The sequence below is a fragment of the Phyllostomus hastatus genome, unplaced genomic scaffold, assembly GCF_019186645.2.
Source record: "Phyllostomus hastatus isolate PE091 unplaced genomic scaffold, TTU_PhHast_1.1 phas_scaffold_345, whole genome shotgun sequence".
Classification (NCBI taxonomy): Eukaryota; Metazoa; Chordata; class Mammalia; order Chiroptera; family Phyllostomidae; genus Phyllostomus; species Phyllostomus hastatus.
The window spans coordinates 16,867,349-16,883,933 of record NW_025334024.1 but is presented as its reverse complement, the minus strand read 5'-3'; the positions used below and the strand labels follow the sequence as shown (position 1 = coordinate 16,883,933).

The window sequence follows — 16,585 nt, the reverse complement described above, 5'->3', positions numbered from 1 at the left end:
GGGGCCTGGGGAAGACCCAGCCAGGCAGTGGGATCTGTCCGTTTGTCGACAGTAATCTCTTGACACACTGTAAGAAAACTTGTGCTGAAGTTGCTCTTCTCCGGCAGGTGCTGAAGCCAGACAGTGTCTGCCTGTGTGTCAGCGACGGCAGTCTGCTCTCCGTGCTGGCCCATTACCTTGGGGCAGAGCAGGTACTGGGCACGTGCCTTTCTGTCAGCTTCCTGAGCGCAGCTTTTGGGTTAGGGTGCCATGTGTTCTGGGGACACAGCTCTGTGACTAAAGTTCTTTGCAGGTGCAGCAGCCATATGTGTAGCGTGCTTGGTTCAGAGGCTGGGGTTTACTTGCCTCCGTGTGTGGGCAGGAGTCAGGCTGTGGCAGTGCCCTGTAGCTGCAGCCCTCTGTCTGAGCTGCCGCCTGGCTCTAGGGCCAGTGCAGAGTGTGGGTGCTGTCCTAGCGGGTGATGAACATGGGTGGAGGTGGTTAGGTGGTACCTTCTGCCTTGGGATGATCTTGTCGCATTTCAGTCTTTAATTTCTCTGTTATGTGAATCTCTTACAACTAATAGTGTGATATTCTCTCTAGGTATTTACTGTAGAGAACTCAGCAGCTTCTCATAGACTGATGAACAAAGTAAGTGGTAATTGTGTTTACTGAAATAATGAGGGAACCTGTGGTGCCTGCCTTTCTGAGTCTGGCACTTACTGCTCCGAGGGAACCAGGAGAAGTACAGCAGTGAGAGCTCTCCTTGCTCCAGTCTCAAGAACTGGCCCCAGAGTCTTCTAGGGCTGCCATCAATGAGAAACAGACATGTAGACTTCATTTTGTTCATTGGCTGAAGACGTATGAGCTTTCCTCCTCACTTCACGTGGAACTAGAGAAATTAAACTGTGGTGAACAACTGGGTGTGTGGTTTGTTCCCGGGACACAGCACCCAGGGTCATGTTCACGAGCTGGCCCGTCTGGTTGGTTCCGTGACGGGGTCTCTCCTCCTGGCCAACGAGTGCTCTTGCTTTCCTCCCTGAAGGACAGCCCACCCCCACCAGACCTGCACGCCTATTGTTAGGTCCTACTGATGTGCCTGCGAGAGAGATTTCTTTTTCTGCTACATTTTGCTAGTGATCTCATCCCTTGGTGTATAGGATGCCCCTGGAGGGGAGAACTTCCACAAAGCAGATAAAAATGGTGCTCCAAAACTACTTACCAGAAAACTGCAGACAGATAAAGCAACTTGGAGATGTTTTTTTCTGGACAAAAAATAATACTTTTATTTTATCTCTAAGATCTTTAAGGCTAACCACTTGGAAGATAAAATTAATGTAATAGAGAAACGGCCTGAATTATTAACATCTGCAGACTTGGAGGGTAAAAAGGTGAGTAACGAGAGTCAGCAGTGGGCGGCATAGCACTAGGTGGCCCCAACTCCTCCTTTCTTTTGGCCTTGCAGAGGGCCCCTTGTTGAACCCGCGGGCTGAGAACTGGCCGCTGGTGAGGAGGGTGTGGTGAGGGTTTGCAGAGATGCCTGCCGAGCAGATACTTGTGCTCCGAGCTCCGGCTAATCTCTGCTCCTTAAAGTGAGGACAGACAGCTCTGCTGGGATTAACAGCCGGCATATCGTGCCCTCCCTCCCTCTTCCCTTCACAGTGCTCCTGTTCTGTTCACTTCATCTTCCTGCTCACTTCCAGCCGCAGCTGGTCTGCGGTCCCCGGTGCGTGCCCCCACCTCTGGTGACTTCACGGTCTCCCTGCACGCTCCTCTCACCAGCCCCTGGACCTTTATGACCAGGGGCCCTCTCTCTCCTCAACACACTCCTTAGATTTTTAAGAGACTGCGTTTTCTAGGTTTTCTTCTTATTTTTCTGGCTGTTCCTTCTCAGTCTTGCATGGGTCTCTGTTTCTTCACTTGATCCTTCCCCTAGGGTTGTCCTTGGAGCTCCCTCCCTTTCCATCCTCTCCTCTCCCTCTGTGACTCTCCTCATCAACAACATCTTCTCCGTATGGGAATCCGTGACCGACAAAGCGGGGCCTGCAGGTCTCGTGCGTCCAACTGCCAGCCGGGTATCTTTCCTCACAGGTCCCACGGGCCCCTGGCGCTGGAACCTGTCATCTTTTTTGCCAGCTTTTTAACAGCTTTTTTGAGATGTAATTGACATACCATAAAATCAACCTATTTCAAGTGTATCATTTAATGATTTTTTTAAGTAAATTTATAGAGTGGTACATCCATCACACAATTTAGTTGTACAACAATTCCAACATCACCCAGCCTCCAGCTCCAGGCAATCACTGAGCTGGTTTCTGTCACATAAGTGGAATAATATAATATATGGTCTTTTCTGTTGGTTTTCTTTCACTGGGCATGTCTTTGAGGTGCATCCATGTTGTAGAATGTTTCAGTGTGTTGTCCCTTTCAGATTCTGACTGGTATTCCATTGCATGAACATGCCATAGTTTGTGTATCCAGTCACTGTTGGGGACATTAGGACTGTTTCCAGGTTTGGCTGTTGCAACTAAGGCTGCTGTGCACATGGGTGTCTGATTCCCGGAGGCCTGTTCTCAGTCGGTTAGGTGGCTGCCTAGGGTTGGAATCGCTGGGTCATAAGGGGTTTTTGTTTAAGAAATTGCCAAACTTGTCCAAAGGGGCTGGGCCATTTTACATCCCCAGCAAGGTATGAGGGTTCTAGTTTCTCTGTATCTTCACAAACACTGCTGTCTCAGGTTTTTGTTGTAGCCATCTGAGGGGTGTGAGGTGATGTCTCATAGTTTTGATTTGTTTTTGCCTAATGACTAATGATGGTGAACACTTTTTCATGTGCTCATTAGCTCCTCTGTGTCTTACTTTGTGAAATGTCTATTTAAGTTTTTTGCCCATTCCCTCCCCATCCTGACTCATGCCTTCTTAAAAATTTTTTTTAAAGATTTTATTTATTTATTTTTAGATAGAGGAGAAGGGAGGGAGGGAGAGAAACATCAATGTGTGGTTGCCTCTTGTGCGCCCCCTGCTGGGGACCTGGACTACAACCCAGGTATGTGGCCTGACTGGGAATCAACCAACCCTTTGGTTCACAAGCCAGCACTCAATCCACTGAGCCACATCAGCCAGGGTCCCATGCCCCTTTTTTTTTTTTTAAAGAACAACTCTTTTGAAATATAAGTCATATGCCATACATTTTATCCACTTAAAACATACAATTCAGTGACTTCTTATATTCATAAAGTTTGTGCAGCCTTCACCCCAATCAATTTTAGAACATTTTTATCACCCAAAAAGAGACCCCATGCTCACTAGCAGTCACTCCCCATTTGCCAGCAATCCTCCCAGCCCGAGGCAATCACTGATGTACTTTTTGTCCATGTGACTTTTTCAGTTCTGGACATTTCGTGTAAATGGAATCGTGCAATACGTAGTCCCTTTGTGACTGGCTCATTTCAGGGTCATCCAGGTTGTAGCATAAATCAGTGCTTCATTTCTTTCCACTGCTGGATAACAGTGCATTGTGTGGTATGGGGAATACCACATTTTCTTAGCCATTTAGCTGCTGATGGACATTTGGGTTGTTTCTACTTTTTGGCTGCTGTGAGTGATGCTGCTGTGAACATTTATGTACAACTTGCTCTTTTATCCCCTCACTGATGAGGGTGAAAAGATACATAAACTCTTTGAGCCATTGTCGTGGTGCGCTGGCTGGACCCCCGGTCACAGACACGGTGACTGGGAGTGGTGAGAGGGTTCGTTCTTCCCTCGTTCCCAGTGTTGGGGGGCGGGGAGTACACAGGGCCAACTTGCTGTCTCCAGCATCTTCCTTCCACCCGTCTGTCACCTCAGCCAGATACTCGACCTCACCTCCGCCTGGCCCCGACTGATTCCCCTCTGCCTGGGTCTAGCCCTGAGGGCTCTGTTGCCTCAGCACCTGCCACACCCTGGGCTCCTCCCTTTTGCACACTTTTTATAGTGCTCATCCAGTTCACCTCCTGTCCCCACTTCCCCTGCGGGCGGCGTCCTTATATTCTTCACGATTGTTCAAGGGCTCTTTCTAAAACATACTCCTTCTCTGATTAAAGTGTTTAGTGACCCCATCTTGCCTCCATGGCAAAGCCCAGTCCCCTTAAGCTGTGGTCAGTTGCCTTCCTGTGACCTGGCTCCCTTCCATCCCCCTGGCCTCACCCTTGACCACCCGCCCTGCCCGGCTCCTGAGAGGGCCTCCCTCTCCCACCTGTGCTTGTGCCTCTGTCCTTCCCACTGCCTGGAGTCCTCTCTCCTTTGCTTTTTGGACTCCTACTCATGTGTCTGTTCATTTCCTTAGCACGTGGCTACTGACTGTCTGCTCTGGGCCAGGTGCTGCCTATGTGCCCACTTCTATGGTGCTCCGAGCCTCGTGAGGGAGACAGCTGGATGAGCACTGAGAGTAAATGGTTAAGATTAGCTTTGAGTGGGATCTGCAGGGCCATCCTAGAAGTCCTTCCTGATGCTCTTGCCTCCAGGGTCCTCCACGTGCCCCTTTGGGCGGCTGTCAAAGCTCGTCACCCTCCACAAGGACATTTCCCAGCCTCACCTGCTCCCTTTTCCACTCTGCACTCCTGAGGGCTGGGCTCGTGTCTGTGTCTCACCTGTGTACCCTCAGGTGCAGGTGCAGACCTTACATACTTGTTTGTTGACTGAGTGAATGAATGAATGGCCTGTTACTTCCATGAGGTGAAACTCATGACCTGTCTTTCTCTTCAGACAGATCTTTCTGATGTCTCAGTTCTGCTTCTTGCTCTGATCTCCAGGTCTCGGTCCTCCTGGGTGAGCCGTTTTTCACCACCAGCCTGTTGCCGTGGCACAACCTGTACTTCTGGTATGTGCGGACTGCCGTGGACCAGCACCTGGGGCCTGGAGCCGCGGTGATGCCCCAGGCTGCCTCGCTGCATGCCGTGGTCGTGGAGTTCCGGGTAGGCTGCCCAGCGGTTTTTGCAGAAGGGTGGGGTTTCTTGTTTTCTTGCAAAGACCTTAGGTGTCGATGGAGTTCCTCGGGCCTTCGTGATTTGGCCTCTGCTTTTCTCTCTCAGCACACTGCGGGGTGGGATAGAAGAGGCTTGTCGTTTTTAAAGTGCAGTAATTTGACATATGAAATGGAATTGGCTGTGTGTTGTCATTTTACAATATGGCTTATCAGAATAATTAAAATACATAAAATTAGAGTTTCAGGAGACATGCTGTGCAGCTTGCTCTGTTCTCATTAAGAGCCGAGGCTCCACCTGTTAAAAGCATTTTGAGATGGGAGAGTCACCTTCTTTATAGGAGAGGAAATTGAAAAGCTTCATTTTAATTTTCTCATCAAAGCAGAGCCACAGTCACAAAGGCATTTTGGGAAAGATATTTTTTATTAAAAGGATTTGCAAATGCTTTTAACCTGAAATGCAGAGTGAACTTCATTTGATATTTCTTTGATAAGAATGGCCCTGTCTGTTGGTAGCTTGGTGGCTGCATCACTTATTTGGGGGTATTTCTTCTGTGTTATTTGTTTACCTGGTGAAATTTCCACGTGAATTCTGGTTTTCATGGCGGAAGAAGGAAATGTGGAGAATGCCACTCGTTTTCCAGGCAAAAATCCAGGAGACGGAGGACGCACGTTGACCTGCCTCAGTGCCTCTGGCCTCCCGTCGTCCTCACGCTGCTGGTGTGCACAGGGCCTTGACAGCGGCTTGTAGATTTCTCCCTAAAGAAAACGGTGTTCAGGAGGACAGAGAGCAGGAAACGTCCAGTAGTCCTGGACGGTTGTCCCCTTGGGGGAGAGGACTTGGGGTCACGTGAGGCTTGGCAGAGTCACAGAACTGTCCTGAATTTTTGGTGTCTCTGAGTCCCTTCAATCTTGGGGGTCTCTTCTAGCCGTGTGAAAATGGCAAGATGGGCCTGAGGTTTGGGGCTGGAGCCACTGCAGCTTGGCCTCACTGACTCTTCTTGATCTTGTTGACACACTGCCCTCCGGCCCTGGGTGGGCGTGGACGTCAGGGTGCCCTGGTGGGTGGGTGTCAACAAAGGCTCTGCCTTCCTCACAGGACCTGTGGCGGATCCGGAGCCCCTGTGGCGACTGCGAGGGCTTCGACGTGCGCATCATGGATGACATGATTCAGGTCGGTGGGGCCACAGCGCCGCCCGCCGTGCCCCTCCCACCCACTCCCCATCACCACAGACCTCTGTCGGCGGGCTCCTGCAGAGAGACGTGGGTGGGGCAGTGCAGGCAGCAAGCAGAGAGCCCTCCTGCTGGGGGCAGAGGGCAGTGGGGCAGTTCCACTCGGTTCCCCGTGAGTGTGAGCGCGAGCACCACTGTGTGTCCGAGTCTAGTCCAAGGCTGTTCTTGGCCCTGGGCTGTAAGCCCTGGATCAGAATCTCAGGCTGGGGTCTGGCACTGCGCCACTGGAACTGCTGCCAATGTCAGCAGCTAGTTCTCTGTTGGAACAGCCTTTCTAGAAGGCAGTTTGGTAACCTTCTGAGCCAGCCATTTTCACTTTGGGGACCCCAGTCCTGGGGAGGTGCTAGAGCATGTGGACGGATGTGAGGGGGGGTCCTGCAGGGCTGTTTGTGTGTCTTTAGGGGCCTGAGTCAGCTACGAGGGTCTGCATGCCCCGGAATCCAGGGAGTCCGTGAGGTGCCAGCGGTCCTGGATCTGCGAGGGTTGAAGTGTAGAGTCATGACGTGGCCGCGGGAGCGGGTGGGGCCAGCAGCGGGACCCTGCCCGTGGATCAGGGAAATTCACACACGCCAGGGGAAGGGGTGGGTAGTAGATACCAGAATGTTGTGTGATAAGGAAGTGTTTTTTTTCTGCGTTTGCTTATCTTTCTGTTCACATTTTTCTACAGTGATTGCGGATTGCTCATGTAAACATTTTTTTTAGGAAAAAATCCAACTGATATTTTTGGTTTGCACCTTACTTGCCCCTCCACCGCCAACCACAGACTGTTCCATGCTTCTAGAATCTTGCTTCTAGAAATCGCCTTTGGGCTGAGTCACCACACACTGTCCCTCAGGCTCCTTCTTGGTCTCTCCCGCCCTTCCCATCCCCCAGGGTGTCGTGCCTTCTAGGTCTCCCTCGGGCCCCTGTCCTTACTGTCCCCTGTCCCCTCTCTGTCGCTGGCTAATGTGTGCATCTGTCTGGAGCTCAGACCAAATAAATAACTAAGAGCAGAGGATTCTCCATGGAGACGCCTTCAGGCACTTTGACCTTGATGCCTCCAAAGTCCATGTGCTCTTTCCCCGCCCCCAGCTTGGCTTCTTCCAGGGCTCCCATGCCCGGCCTGCCACCCCGTCATCCCCAGATGCTGGGCGTCCTCTGGGGCAAGTCCTCGCCTTCACTTGCAGTGGGTCGTCAGGTTCCATAACCATCTGGCCATCAGTGAGCCTCAAATCCAGTTTTCTTTCTCTGCTGCTGCTGTTCTGGTCTCGGCCACTTTGTCTCTCGCCTGTGACTGTGCAGCCTCCTGCCTCTCCCGCTCAGCCGCCCTCCACAGGGGGCTCAGATAAACCTGTGGATCCTGAATCTGGCCTGCCCGTCCCCTGTGGAAAAACCCTGTGGGGTTCCCCGCCCCTCCCCTTGCAGAGTCACTGACCCCTGCTGCTGGACCCTCACCCTGCTCAGCTTTGTCCTCTCTCCTTGTTGCTGCCAACTCCTGTGTGGCCTCTAGGAGGCAGCCCAGAGGTCATTCCTCCGGGCAGATTCTCGCCCAGCCCCGTCTCCATAGGAGGCCAGCACTCCTCGGGCACCGTGGTTGCTTGTGTCTGCGTCCTCTCTAGACTGGGACCCTCCTGTGGGGGTGACCTGTCAGCTGTGGTGCTCAGTCAGAGTCACCAAATGGGTGTGTGTCCAAGGACCAGGTGTCATCAGTGTGGACATTGGGTGACATGGGCAGGGCCATCCCATTTTAAAAAGGGAGAAAACGAGGCTTAAGAGAGGAGGAACGGTTTGCCCAGGAGATGGTTCATGAGTGGGAGCAGGGAGCAGAGAGGCCAGTGGTTTGTGAGGACCCACTGCCCCACGTGACTGGCGTTATCCTGAGGGACCTGGGCCATGGAGGTGAGGGGCCGCTGGCATAGACCCTGGAGACAAGGACATGAGCCCCTTGTCCCCTGGGCATCCTGGCCGTCTCTGCAGACCCCCATATATCTTTCCTTTCTCAGCATGCCCTGGACTTCAGGGAGAGCAAGGAGGCCGAGCCCCACCCGCTGTGGGAGTACCCGTGCCGTAGCCTCTCCGAGCCCCAGCACATCCTGACCTTTGACTTTCGGCAGCCAGTCCCTTCACAGCCTCTCCACGCGGAGGGCTCCATCCAGCTGAGGAGGTGAGTGTTGGCTTCTGGGTGGGAGTCTAGGAGGAAGGAAGTGGGGGGAGGGGAGGTGCCTGCTTTCTGTCCAGTAGTTACTGCCCTTGCACTTAACCACTTCAGCCATTTTCACATGGGTGTGACGGCTTTCCTTGTCTCAGCCTTGCCCTCCTTGGTCTAAAGCAGCCCTGAGTGTACAGGGGTCCCCACAGCCTCTGGGTATGTGTGGGCCGGGAAGCAGAGCCAGAGTGGGCTTTGCTCTTCCCCCTATAGTCTGAGGCTCCTTTTGAGCAGAGTAGCTTGTTGGATCACAGCTGCAGAGAAATGCGAGTTTGGTTGCTATGGTTACCCATTGGACCATTTTTTTCTCCTGGGAATTAAAGCAGGTTAGGAACTGGCAAGGACGCTCATTGCAACACCCAGCCCCAGCCCCCTTCGTGGGGTGGAGCTGTGAGCCCAGACTGACAAGGGGAGGCAGGCAGATGCCATCTGGGCCTGCCACTCAGGGTGTCAGGGAGGGGTCCTCCAGTGTTTGGTGCCAGGGCTGTGCTCTGAGCCTCCTGGACCCAGCCTTTCTTTGGCCTCGAGTGGAGGAGACTGTCCTGTCTCGGACCTCGCCGGTTACTCTGAGTACTTGGCCAGGCTATGAGGAGTGACTGGGGGCTTTGATTTGTGGCTCTTCTCGCTCAGCAGGTTACTGAGTGGCCTTCAGTCGGGTGGAGCCGTAGGAGCCTCCTGATGGGACAGGGTGAAAGTGGGGAAGTCCAGAAGTTTCTGCAGAGCAGAGGGGAATGTCCTCCTTGGTCATGTGGTCATATCTACGCATCTGTTGGGATGTTTCTGTTCGGCCCAACGTTCCTCTCCCCCCAGGCCTGGGAGGAGCCACGGGGCCGTCCTGTGGATGGAGTACCACCTGACCCCAGACAGCACAATCAGCACCGGCCTCCTGAAGCCTGCGGCAGACAAGGTAGTGCTGGGTGTAAGGTAGTGGGTCCCAGGGCTGGCTGACCCTGCGAGCAGGCCTTGTCGGGGGAGGCCGCACCACCAGTGTGCTCTGGCTGTTCCTGGCGCACGTTCAGCCAGATGGTGACCCCTCGGTGCCCCTGGGTACCTGACTGTGGGCAGCAGCTCCTACTTCGAGCTGCCTGCAGGGGAGGCTGGCCAGAAGAGGGCTTAGCTGCCAGCAGCCCTCACCGCCTTCCGCTGATCCTGCCACAGGGAGACTGTTGCTGGAACCCACACTGCAAACAGGCCGTGTACTTCTTCAGCACTGCACTGGACCCCAGAGCACCCCCGGGTGGCCCTCAGACAGTCAGCTACGCCGTGGAGTTCCACCCCCGCACTGGAGATGTCACTGTGGATTTCACACTCTCAGATACCCTGGATGATGGGTGCTGACCCTCACTTGTTAAGAAATAAAGTGGCCTGAGAGGCTCTGGGCTGTGAATGCTGTAGCTTTCTGGTAAGGAAAGGGAAGGTGCTCCTCCTTTCAGGGCCCACCTCGGTCTCTGGGTGTGGAGACCTCTTCCCTTTTTGCATTTTTGCACCACCGGCTCCTCTCTCCAGGTGTGGCAGGCAGTGTGGGTTTCTGGGCGACTCTGGAGCTGAGGAGGAGCCCGGGAGCCCAGCCTGCAGTGGTTCGGATAGTCCCAGAAAGCTCTAAGGCTTCAGGACCACTTCTCTGGGCTCCGTGATGCTGAGGCGGCTGGGCTGCCCATGGTGGTCGCCATCCTGGCCCGTGTGCTGGGGACTTCTGCCTGGCTCTGGCTAGGAGGAGCTTCGAGGGGTCGAGGTGCTGACTCCTGGCTTGGCCCTGGGCCTTAAAGACCCTAGTGGGGCTGAGCTGAGGACTGGGTTCTGGCCCTTTCACTTGATGGGTGATGTCACCAAGCCACATTCCTAAGCATCTGGCTTCAGTGTGTAGCACCAGCAGGTGACCAAGACCTGGCAGTGGACACCAGGCTACTGTTCAGAAGACAGGGAGGACGCAGTTCCTGCGACACAGACCCAGGAAAGGGAGCCAGGAGGTACAGCCCCTTCCCATGGGCCCCTCTTCTAGCAGAAGGACCCCCTCCCCCAGAAGTCTGGCAGATGAGTACACTGCTTCTCCTCCTCGCCACCCACCTCCCCCACCACTCAGGGTGCCCTTTTGCCATTTACACCCCGTTCCAGAGGGAACGAGGGGACACAGTAAGAAAACTTGGGTGTCCCGGTTCTCAGGCGGTTCAGGGCAGGCTAAGGCAGTGCCTGCTCTGTGGGGGAGGCAGGACAGGCAGGCCCCCACAGCCCCACCCGGCCGGCCGCCTGGCCGAGGCAGAGCAGGGCCCGGCCCCGGCTTGTGGCTGGAATAAGTGGAGAACGTCGGCTTCGAGCTCACAGTTTTATTTTCTCCTCGTGATCCGTCTGTCCTGTCAGCACCAGTGAAGGAGAAAAACACCTCTCTGTTCAAAATATTTTATCAGGTGAAAGATTGTTTTTCTTCTAGGGAAGAATTGTCTGTGTACATATTTGATAATGTTTTTACCAAAACCTTAGGTGTGCTTACCATATAAAACCCCTAATGTCCCATGAAGATACAATACAGAAAAAAATACAGAAATTAAAAAAGTTGTTTTCCTTTTTAAAACAGTATTTCTAAATCTCAGCAAGTTAATACAATAGTTAAAAAGCATCAAGATTAATATTCATACTTAAAACTCAAGGTGATTTAGACAAATGAAAATGACCATTTCCTTCCGAAGCTGACCCTGCCTCCTGGCTTCTCTGGGGGAGGCTGGGCCAGGGCCGGTGCGGGACCTCAGCTGGGGATTTGGGTGACCCCTGTGTCTGCCCCTCCCAGGCCAAACACCACAGAACAGGAGATCCTGGCGATGTTTCTTTTCTTTCCTTTTTAAAAATTAAAATGGAAAAGTCTGGCTTGTGCATGGCCCCGGGAGTCCACAGGCTTCTGAAGCATGTGGCTGGGTGATGGCAGCCCCGGTGTGGAGGCCGCAGTTGGGGGAGGTGCGGGGGAGCCGGGCCGGGCGAAGGCAGCCTTGTTAGGAGAGGACGTGACCGTGACCGAGGCACAGGGAGGTATGACTTGCCTGAGGCCGCCCTTCGAGAAGGGAGAGAAGCCCGTGCCCCTGCGCCCTGGCCCTGCCCAGCTGCCAGGGGTGGGGGGGGGCGGGGGCTGGGGAGGGAGGCAGCCCCTCGGAGGGCTGGAAGCTGTGTGGAGTGTCTGCGCTCAGGAGCCCTGGCCTGTCTCCACTGCTCCCTCCTGCGCACACAGTGACCTGCGGCCTGGGGTCCTTAGCTCGGGTCCCGCCATCTGCGCATCACACCTGCCCAACTGGGCCCTGCCTGTGTGAGCAGAGATTCCCGGCTGCTCCTAAGAGTTGGGGGCCCTATGACCCCTCAAAGCCTGGCTAAGACCCGACAGCCAGGCCCTGGGAGGAGGGGCGCAGCGGAGAGCCCAGGTGGGACTGTGCCCTCAGCAGTGAGTTACCCCTCCTGGCTCTGGGCCCCCAGGGGCAGGGTTGGGGGAGTGTTGAAGCCCTCAGCTGTGCCACTGCTCCGGCCAGGTGGGGTCAGACCAACCAGTGCCGCTGTGGGTATGGCTGTCAAGAGTGTCCTCTCCCAGCACAGGGCCTGACCTCTGTCTGGCTGCTTGGACCCCTCTGGGTCCCTCTTGCAGCTCAGTGGGTGACAAGGCACAGCGCCAGTGCACCAACACCAGAAGGGTCCTGGTATGTTCCCCAGCCTTGCTGGACAAAGCTGGCTTTCATCCGTTTGGGCAGAGATCAGGGCACTGCGGGGAGGGGAGACCAGTGAGGGTGTGGAGAACAGCCCCCCGAGTTGGGGGAACCTCCCACCGGGAAACAGACACAGTCTTCCCTGTGTGACTGCAGGGGGCATCTCAGGTGTGTTTAAAAAGGCAGGTAGGCGGGCAGAGGCAGTGCTGCCGTGGGGTGGCGAGCCTCGGGCCTCACCTACGGGCTCTGCCACGCTGTGCCTGGGTGCCAACCAGTACCCCTCCCTGCCCTGTGCAAGCAGTAGCCCCTGACCTTGCCACCCCCAGCCTGCACACTCTTAGGGTGAGGGGACAGGCCTTTCTCTGCACTTTGGCTTCCCACCCCTTTGTCCAGGGCCCCTTTCAGGGCCCAGGTTTGCTTTTGAGGAGGGGTCTGCGGGGGACAGAGCCACAGCCCCACCAGAGACGGGCGGACAGTTCCCGAGCTCAGCCAGCAGGTGGATGGGGACAGTCCCCAGGGAGGGATTGGTCCCAAACCAAAGAGGTGTCTGGCGGGGGAGACAAGATCAGGCAGAAAGAGGAGGTGATGGTTTTGGCAGAAGAAAAGCTACGAATCTATCATTTCCAAAACCAGCAGCTCCCTCTTCCCTGTATCCTTGAGTTCCCTTCTTCCTGTAGAGAAGTCGTTCTCTCCTTGGCTTCCGGGCTGTGGCTCCACGCAGGAGTCCCCGGGCCCTGGCACCCCGGGGAGGGGGCCTGTCTCAGGAAGAGTAGCGTCCTCCTTTGCGGTTTGCAGACCCTCTAAAGTGAGGGGTTGTTTCTGTTCTTAACTTTTCCTGTTTTTCTTTTTAAAATGTAATCGCCCTTGAATGCAAGACCCTGGGAAGAGCCCGGGCTCGCGGTGACTGGACACAGCCCTCACGGTTCCTGCTCACGAGCCGTCCCAGCTGGAGGCAGCGAGCTGGCGGCCCTGTGCCCAGGAATGCTTCTTTGGCTGGTTCTAATTGTGTTTGGAGTTTGGCCTTGGGTGAGGCCCGAGCGAGGGGTCCGGCTGTGGTGTGGCACAGGGCATGCAGGCAGCGTGCATGCGAGGGTGCAGGCATGCGAGACAACGTGGCAGCAGACAAAAATAATGAACCCTGGACGAAGCTTGAGAAGAGATACAAAGAGTACAGAAACCCGGTCCTCATACTAACCCACGGGTTACAAACTAGGTTGTGCTGTAGATTTGTAGAAAATCGCGTTTGGAAAGAATGGCACTGGTTGGGCGGCTGGGCTCCTCGGGCTGGCCTGACTCCTGTGTCCGCAGTGAGTGCCCAGAGGCGCAGGGCAGCGCTGGCTCCAGCTCACCGGGATGGCCTCTGCTCCCCCGGGCCCCGCCCTCTTCCTGGCGCTGCTGCTGGAGGGGCAGTGGCCAGGCAGGGTCAGCTCAAGGGCTAGCAGAGGCCAGGCTGCTGTGGTGACCAGGCTGGTCTATGCCTCCTCGTCCCCTGAAGACACCATCAACCGCATGGCCACCGGGAGGTGGTCAGTCAGGCCGGACAGCTGGGTGATAAAACTGAATTCTTCCACCTCCTGGGTTGGGGGAGAGAAGCATCCTGATTAGACCCAAAGGACACCTTGCGGGGGAGGGGCGGGGAGGGGCAGGGTGTGGCCTCTGCGGTGGGGCTGGCCTGGTCTTCCTGAGGGCAGATGGGTGGGAGGATCCTCAGGGCTCCAGGGGCCTCCGACTGGCAGGTCTCGCTCACCCCAGGACACGGGACTAGAGGGCCAGTTGCTAAGGGCTGGTGAGGGGGGCAGGGCCCAGGGTCCCCTATCTGTGCACAAGTCCTGGCTGCCTGGGCCCAGACTCACAGCTTTCCAGTCCGGGCACAGCCCCTCCTCCGCATACAGCATGTAGTCGATGCGCCTGCCATTGCCCTTCAGCATGTCCTTGCGTCCCTTCTGGCACGCCCCCGGGCTCTTGCTGCTGGGGAAGGCGAGGTATTCCCGGCGCCCCTCCTCGCTCTCCAAGACCCTGCTCACGCAGACAGGAAGGCGAGGTGAGCCCCTGCCCACGCCCCCAGGCCCTGAGTGTGGAGCCAGGCTCTCATCCCCGAGAGAGGCGGGTCAGACCGAACCCCTGCGTTTAACACCTGTCTCCCTTTTGGGCCCCAAAAGAGGCTGGGATGGAGGGAAACTGAGTCTGGGGCTAGAGGCTCCTGACTGAATCGGGCCGCTCCACAGTCTATCCTGGAATGCCCAGGTCCACCTTGGGCCGGCCAGCGCTCACGTCCCTTTCTGAAATGGGACTTTGGCCGTGGCTACAGCTCGGACCCTGTGCTGCCTGGAGACCGCGCCTGAGTCGGGGGCGGAGCTGCCGTCCCCTCTGCAGCACAGGGTTCTGCCCTGAGCCAGTAGGGTCCTGTGGGGAGCTCGGTCTCTTCAGTGACTCCGAGGGGCCCTTCTCTTCCGGAGGTCCCCAGAACCCCACGACTCTTGTTTCAGGTCAGCGGGGCATGGGGGGCAGAGAGAGCACCCAGGCCCTACTCAGGACTGGACTCTCATGTCGGGCTGCCCCTGAGCAGCTGCGGCAAACCTCCCAGCCTCCGTGTCCTCCTCCGGCATGAGAATGGGCACTCTGGGGGCCAGGTGTGCCAAGAAGGGAACAGCGTGGGGTGTGGCCCACCCTCTTCCTCAGAGGAAGGAGACTGACATGGGTGCTTAGGGTTCTACAGGGAGGCCAGGGTGCTCAGGTGGGGAGCTACACCCTGGGTCGGGTCCTCTGACTCCCCGCCTGCCGTCTCCTTCCGGCCAGGTTTCCTGGGAGTCGGAGCGCCAGCGGGGAGGAGCCCCGGGGCAGGCCGGTGTCGGGGGCAGAGAAGCAGCTGCTGAGAGACCCAGACACGCGGACAGGGGGCCTGGACGGATGGGCACGGCCAGCAAACACGGGCTTCTACGGGGTCTTTGTCGGCCTTGCGATAAACACACTAATGAATGCCGGACACCAGTTCCTCTCAGGAATATGATCCATTACTGTCCTTCGCCTTTGATAATTAATTCCAGCATCGGTGATCTGAGAGTTACTGACAGTCATTTTTTAATCATCATCTCATAAAAAGATAATTCTCTCAGCATAGCATGGTGTTTCAAATTTAGTCCGTAATCTAATTAATTGGCTCACATCGGCTGCAAGGAGCCACGGCTGCAACTCCGCAGTCTCGGGCTGCGGGTTATAAATTGGGTCTGCTGCTCGCCTCTCAGCTGTGTCCTTCGTGGGAGTGTCCCTGGGTTCAAGAACGAAGTTTGGTTGGAATGGAGCTGGCTCTGCTTTGAAAACGCCAGGCTCATGTTAGCGCTGCTTGTATTTATGTTTGCTTAACGGGTGGCTACCAGCCGCCAGGCTCCCTGGAGCAGACGCCACCCCCAGGGTTCTGTGGCAGCCTTCAGCCTCGCCCTAGAAGATTCTAATCCCTTGAGCTGTGCCCAGCAGGGCCCCAGGGCTGGCTAGGGCTCAGGTTCAGGCAGGTTCTTGTAGAGTGGGTCACGAATCCTGAGGTCCTGGGAAATGCCACCTCAGGACCCCAGGGCTACCTGGGGGCTTCTCCTCTGTAAGGCCAGCTCCCGGGGCATGAGGGCATCCGGGGCCTCCGCCCAGCCGCAGCCTCTGTCCCTGAAGCTCTCCCAGGCTTCCTCCTCACAGATCTGTGCCCTCTCCTGTGCCCGAGTGTAGTCATCTCCCCATGGCTGAGCTGGGTGCTCAGCCCAGATCCGGGAGCTAGCTGCCCAACATAGCGGGGTGCTTACTTTTGTAGATTCTCAGGGGTGCTCACGTCCTCATCATGGAGGCCATCTGTGTCCAGCAAGGTACCTGGAGATGAGGGGGTGAGTGCGGTCACCACAGGTAGGGCCCAGCCAGCCTTGAGGATGGCCGCCTCCCTGGGGCAGGAGGGGGCGGGTGGGCTCAGGCATCTGCTGGCCTGAGTGTCCCAACTCCCCCAGCCCTGGGGACTTGGAAGCAAGTCCTGGAGGTCCCTCTGGGGAACCTGTGGGGAGCCCAGCCTTGGTGCAGTGTCAGATCTCAGCGTGGTGGGCTCAGAACTCAGCGGTGCCCTCCCCTGCCCCCTGTCCCCTGCCCCAGCTCACCGATGGCCCATGGCTTCTCCTCCCCAGGCCCCAGGCGGCACGGGTCTTTGTAGCGTGTAAACAGGGAGTGCTGCTGCTCCAGCTTGTCGTCTGTGCGGGGAGGGGAGAGGTGAGGCTGTGGGGCTCGGTGTCTGGCCTGTCTTGGGGGGCTGCCTGCCTGCGGTCCTGGACCAGATGCCACCAGGTTCCTGTCCCTCAGGTATTCCGCTGGATGGGGTCTCGGGTTCATTTGTAACTGGTTGTCTGTGTCCTTGAGAATCCCCTCCCAGCCCTCCCCACCCCTTGCCCTGTACTGAGCTTTCCTTTGGCCTGGGGACAGTGGTCTCCAGGACTTCCAGATCCTGCGGCCAACCCTGTGGGGGGCTGGCTGGTGCCGCCTCAGCTGGGACTCCTGCCCTTCACAGCCCCGAGTGAGGAGTGATTCCCTGAGGCT

General features: G+C 56.3%; 2 protein-coding genes across 3 annotated transcripts in view; one reads left to right on the top strand and one right to left on the bottom strand.

Annotated features, from left to right (window-relative positions):
• The window catches only part of PRMT7 (protein arginine methyltransferase 7), a 44,702-nt gene extending 34,961 nt beyond the window's left edge, over window positions 1–9,741 (top strand). For both annotated transcript variants that reach the window (XM_045818461.1, XM_045818462.1), the window contains 8 exons: window positions 108–191; window positions 583–630; window positions 1,281–1,370; window positions 4,767–4,928; window positions 6,036–6,110; window positions 8,152–8,312; window positions 9,165–9,261; window positions 9,513–9,741. In XM_045818461.1, the coding sequence (XP_045674417.1) occupies window positions 108–191; window positions 583–630; window positions 1,281–1,370; window positions 4,767–4,928; window positions 6,036–6,110; window positions 8,152–8,312; window positions 9,165–9,261; window positions 9,513–9,692 (897 nt within the window). In that variant the 3' untranslated portion in view covers window positions 9,693–9,741. The remainder of the gene's footprint in view (window positions 1–107; window positions 192–582; window positions 631–1,280; window positions 1,371–4,766; window positions 4,929–6,035; window positions 6,111–8,151; window positions 8,313–9,164; window positions 9,262–9,512) is intronic.
• Window positions 9,742–10,660: 919 nt separating this feature from the next.
• The window catches only part of SMPD3 (sphingomyelin phosphodiesterase 3), a 75,249-nt gene continuing 69,324 nt past the window's right edge, over window positions 10,661–16,585 (bottom strand). The window contains exons 6-9 of the mRNA XM_045818463.1: window positions 16,153–16,242; window positions 15,814–15,877; window positions 13,882–14,044; window positions 10,661–13,602 (exon numbers count right to left, since the gene is read on the bottom strand). Coding sequence (XP_045674419.1) covers window positions 13,501–13,602; window positions 13,882–14,044; window positions 15,814–15,877; window positions 16,153–16,242 — 419 coding nt within the window. The 3' untranslated portion in view covers window positions 10,661–13,500. The remainder of the gene's footprint in view (window positions 13,603–13,881; window positions 14,045–15,813; window positions 15,878–16,152; window positions 16,243–16,585) is intronic.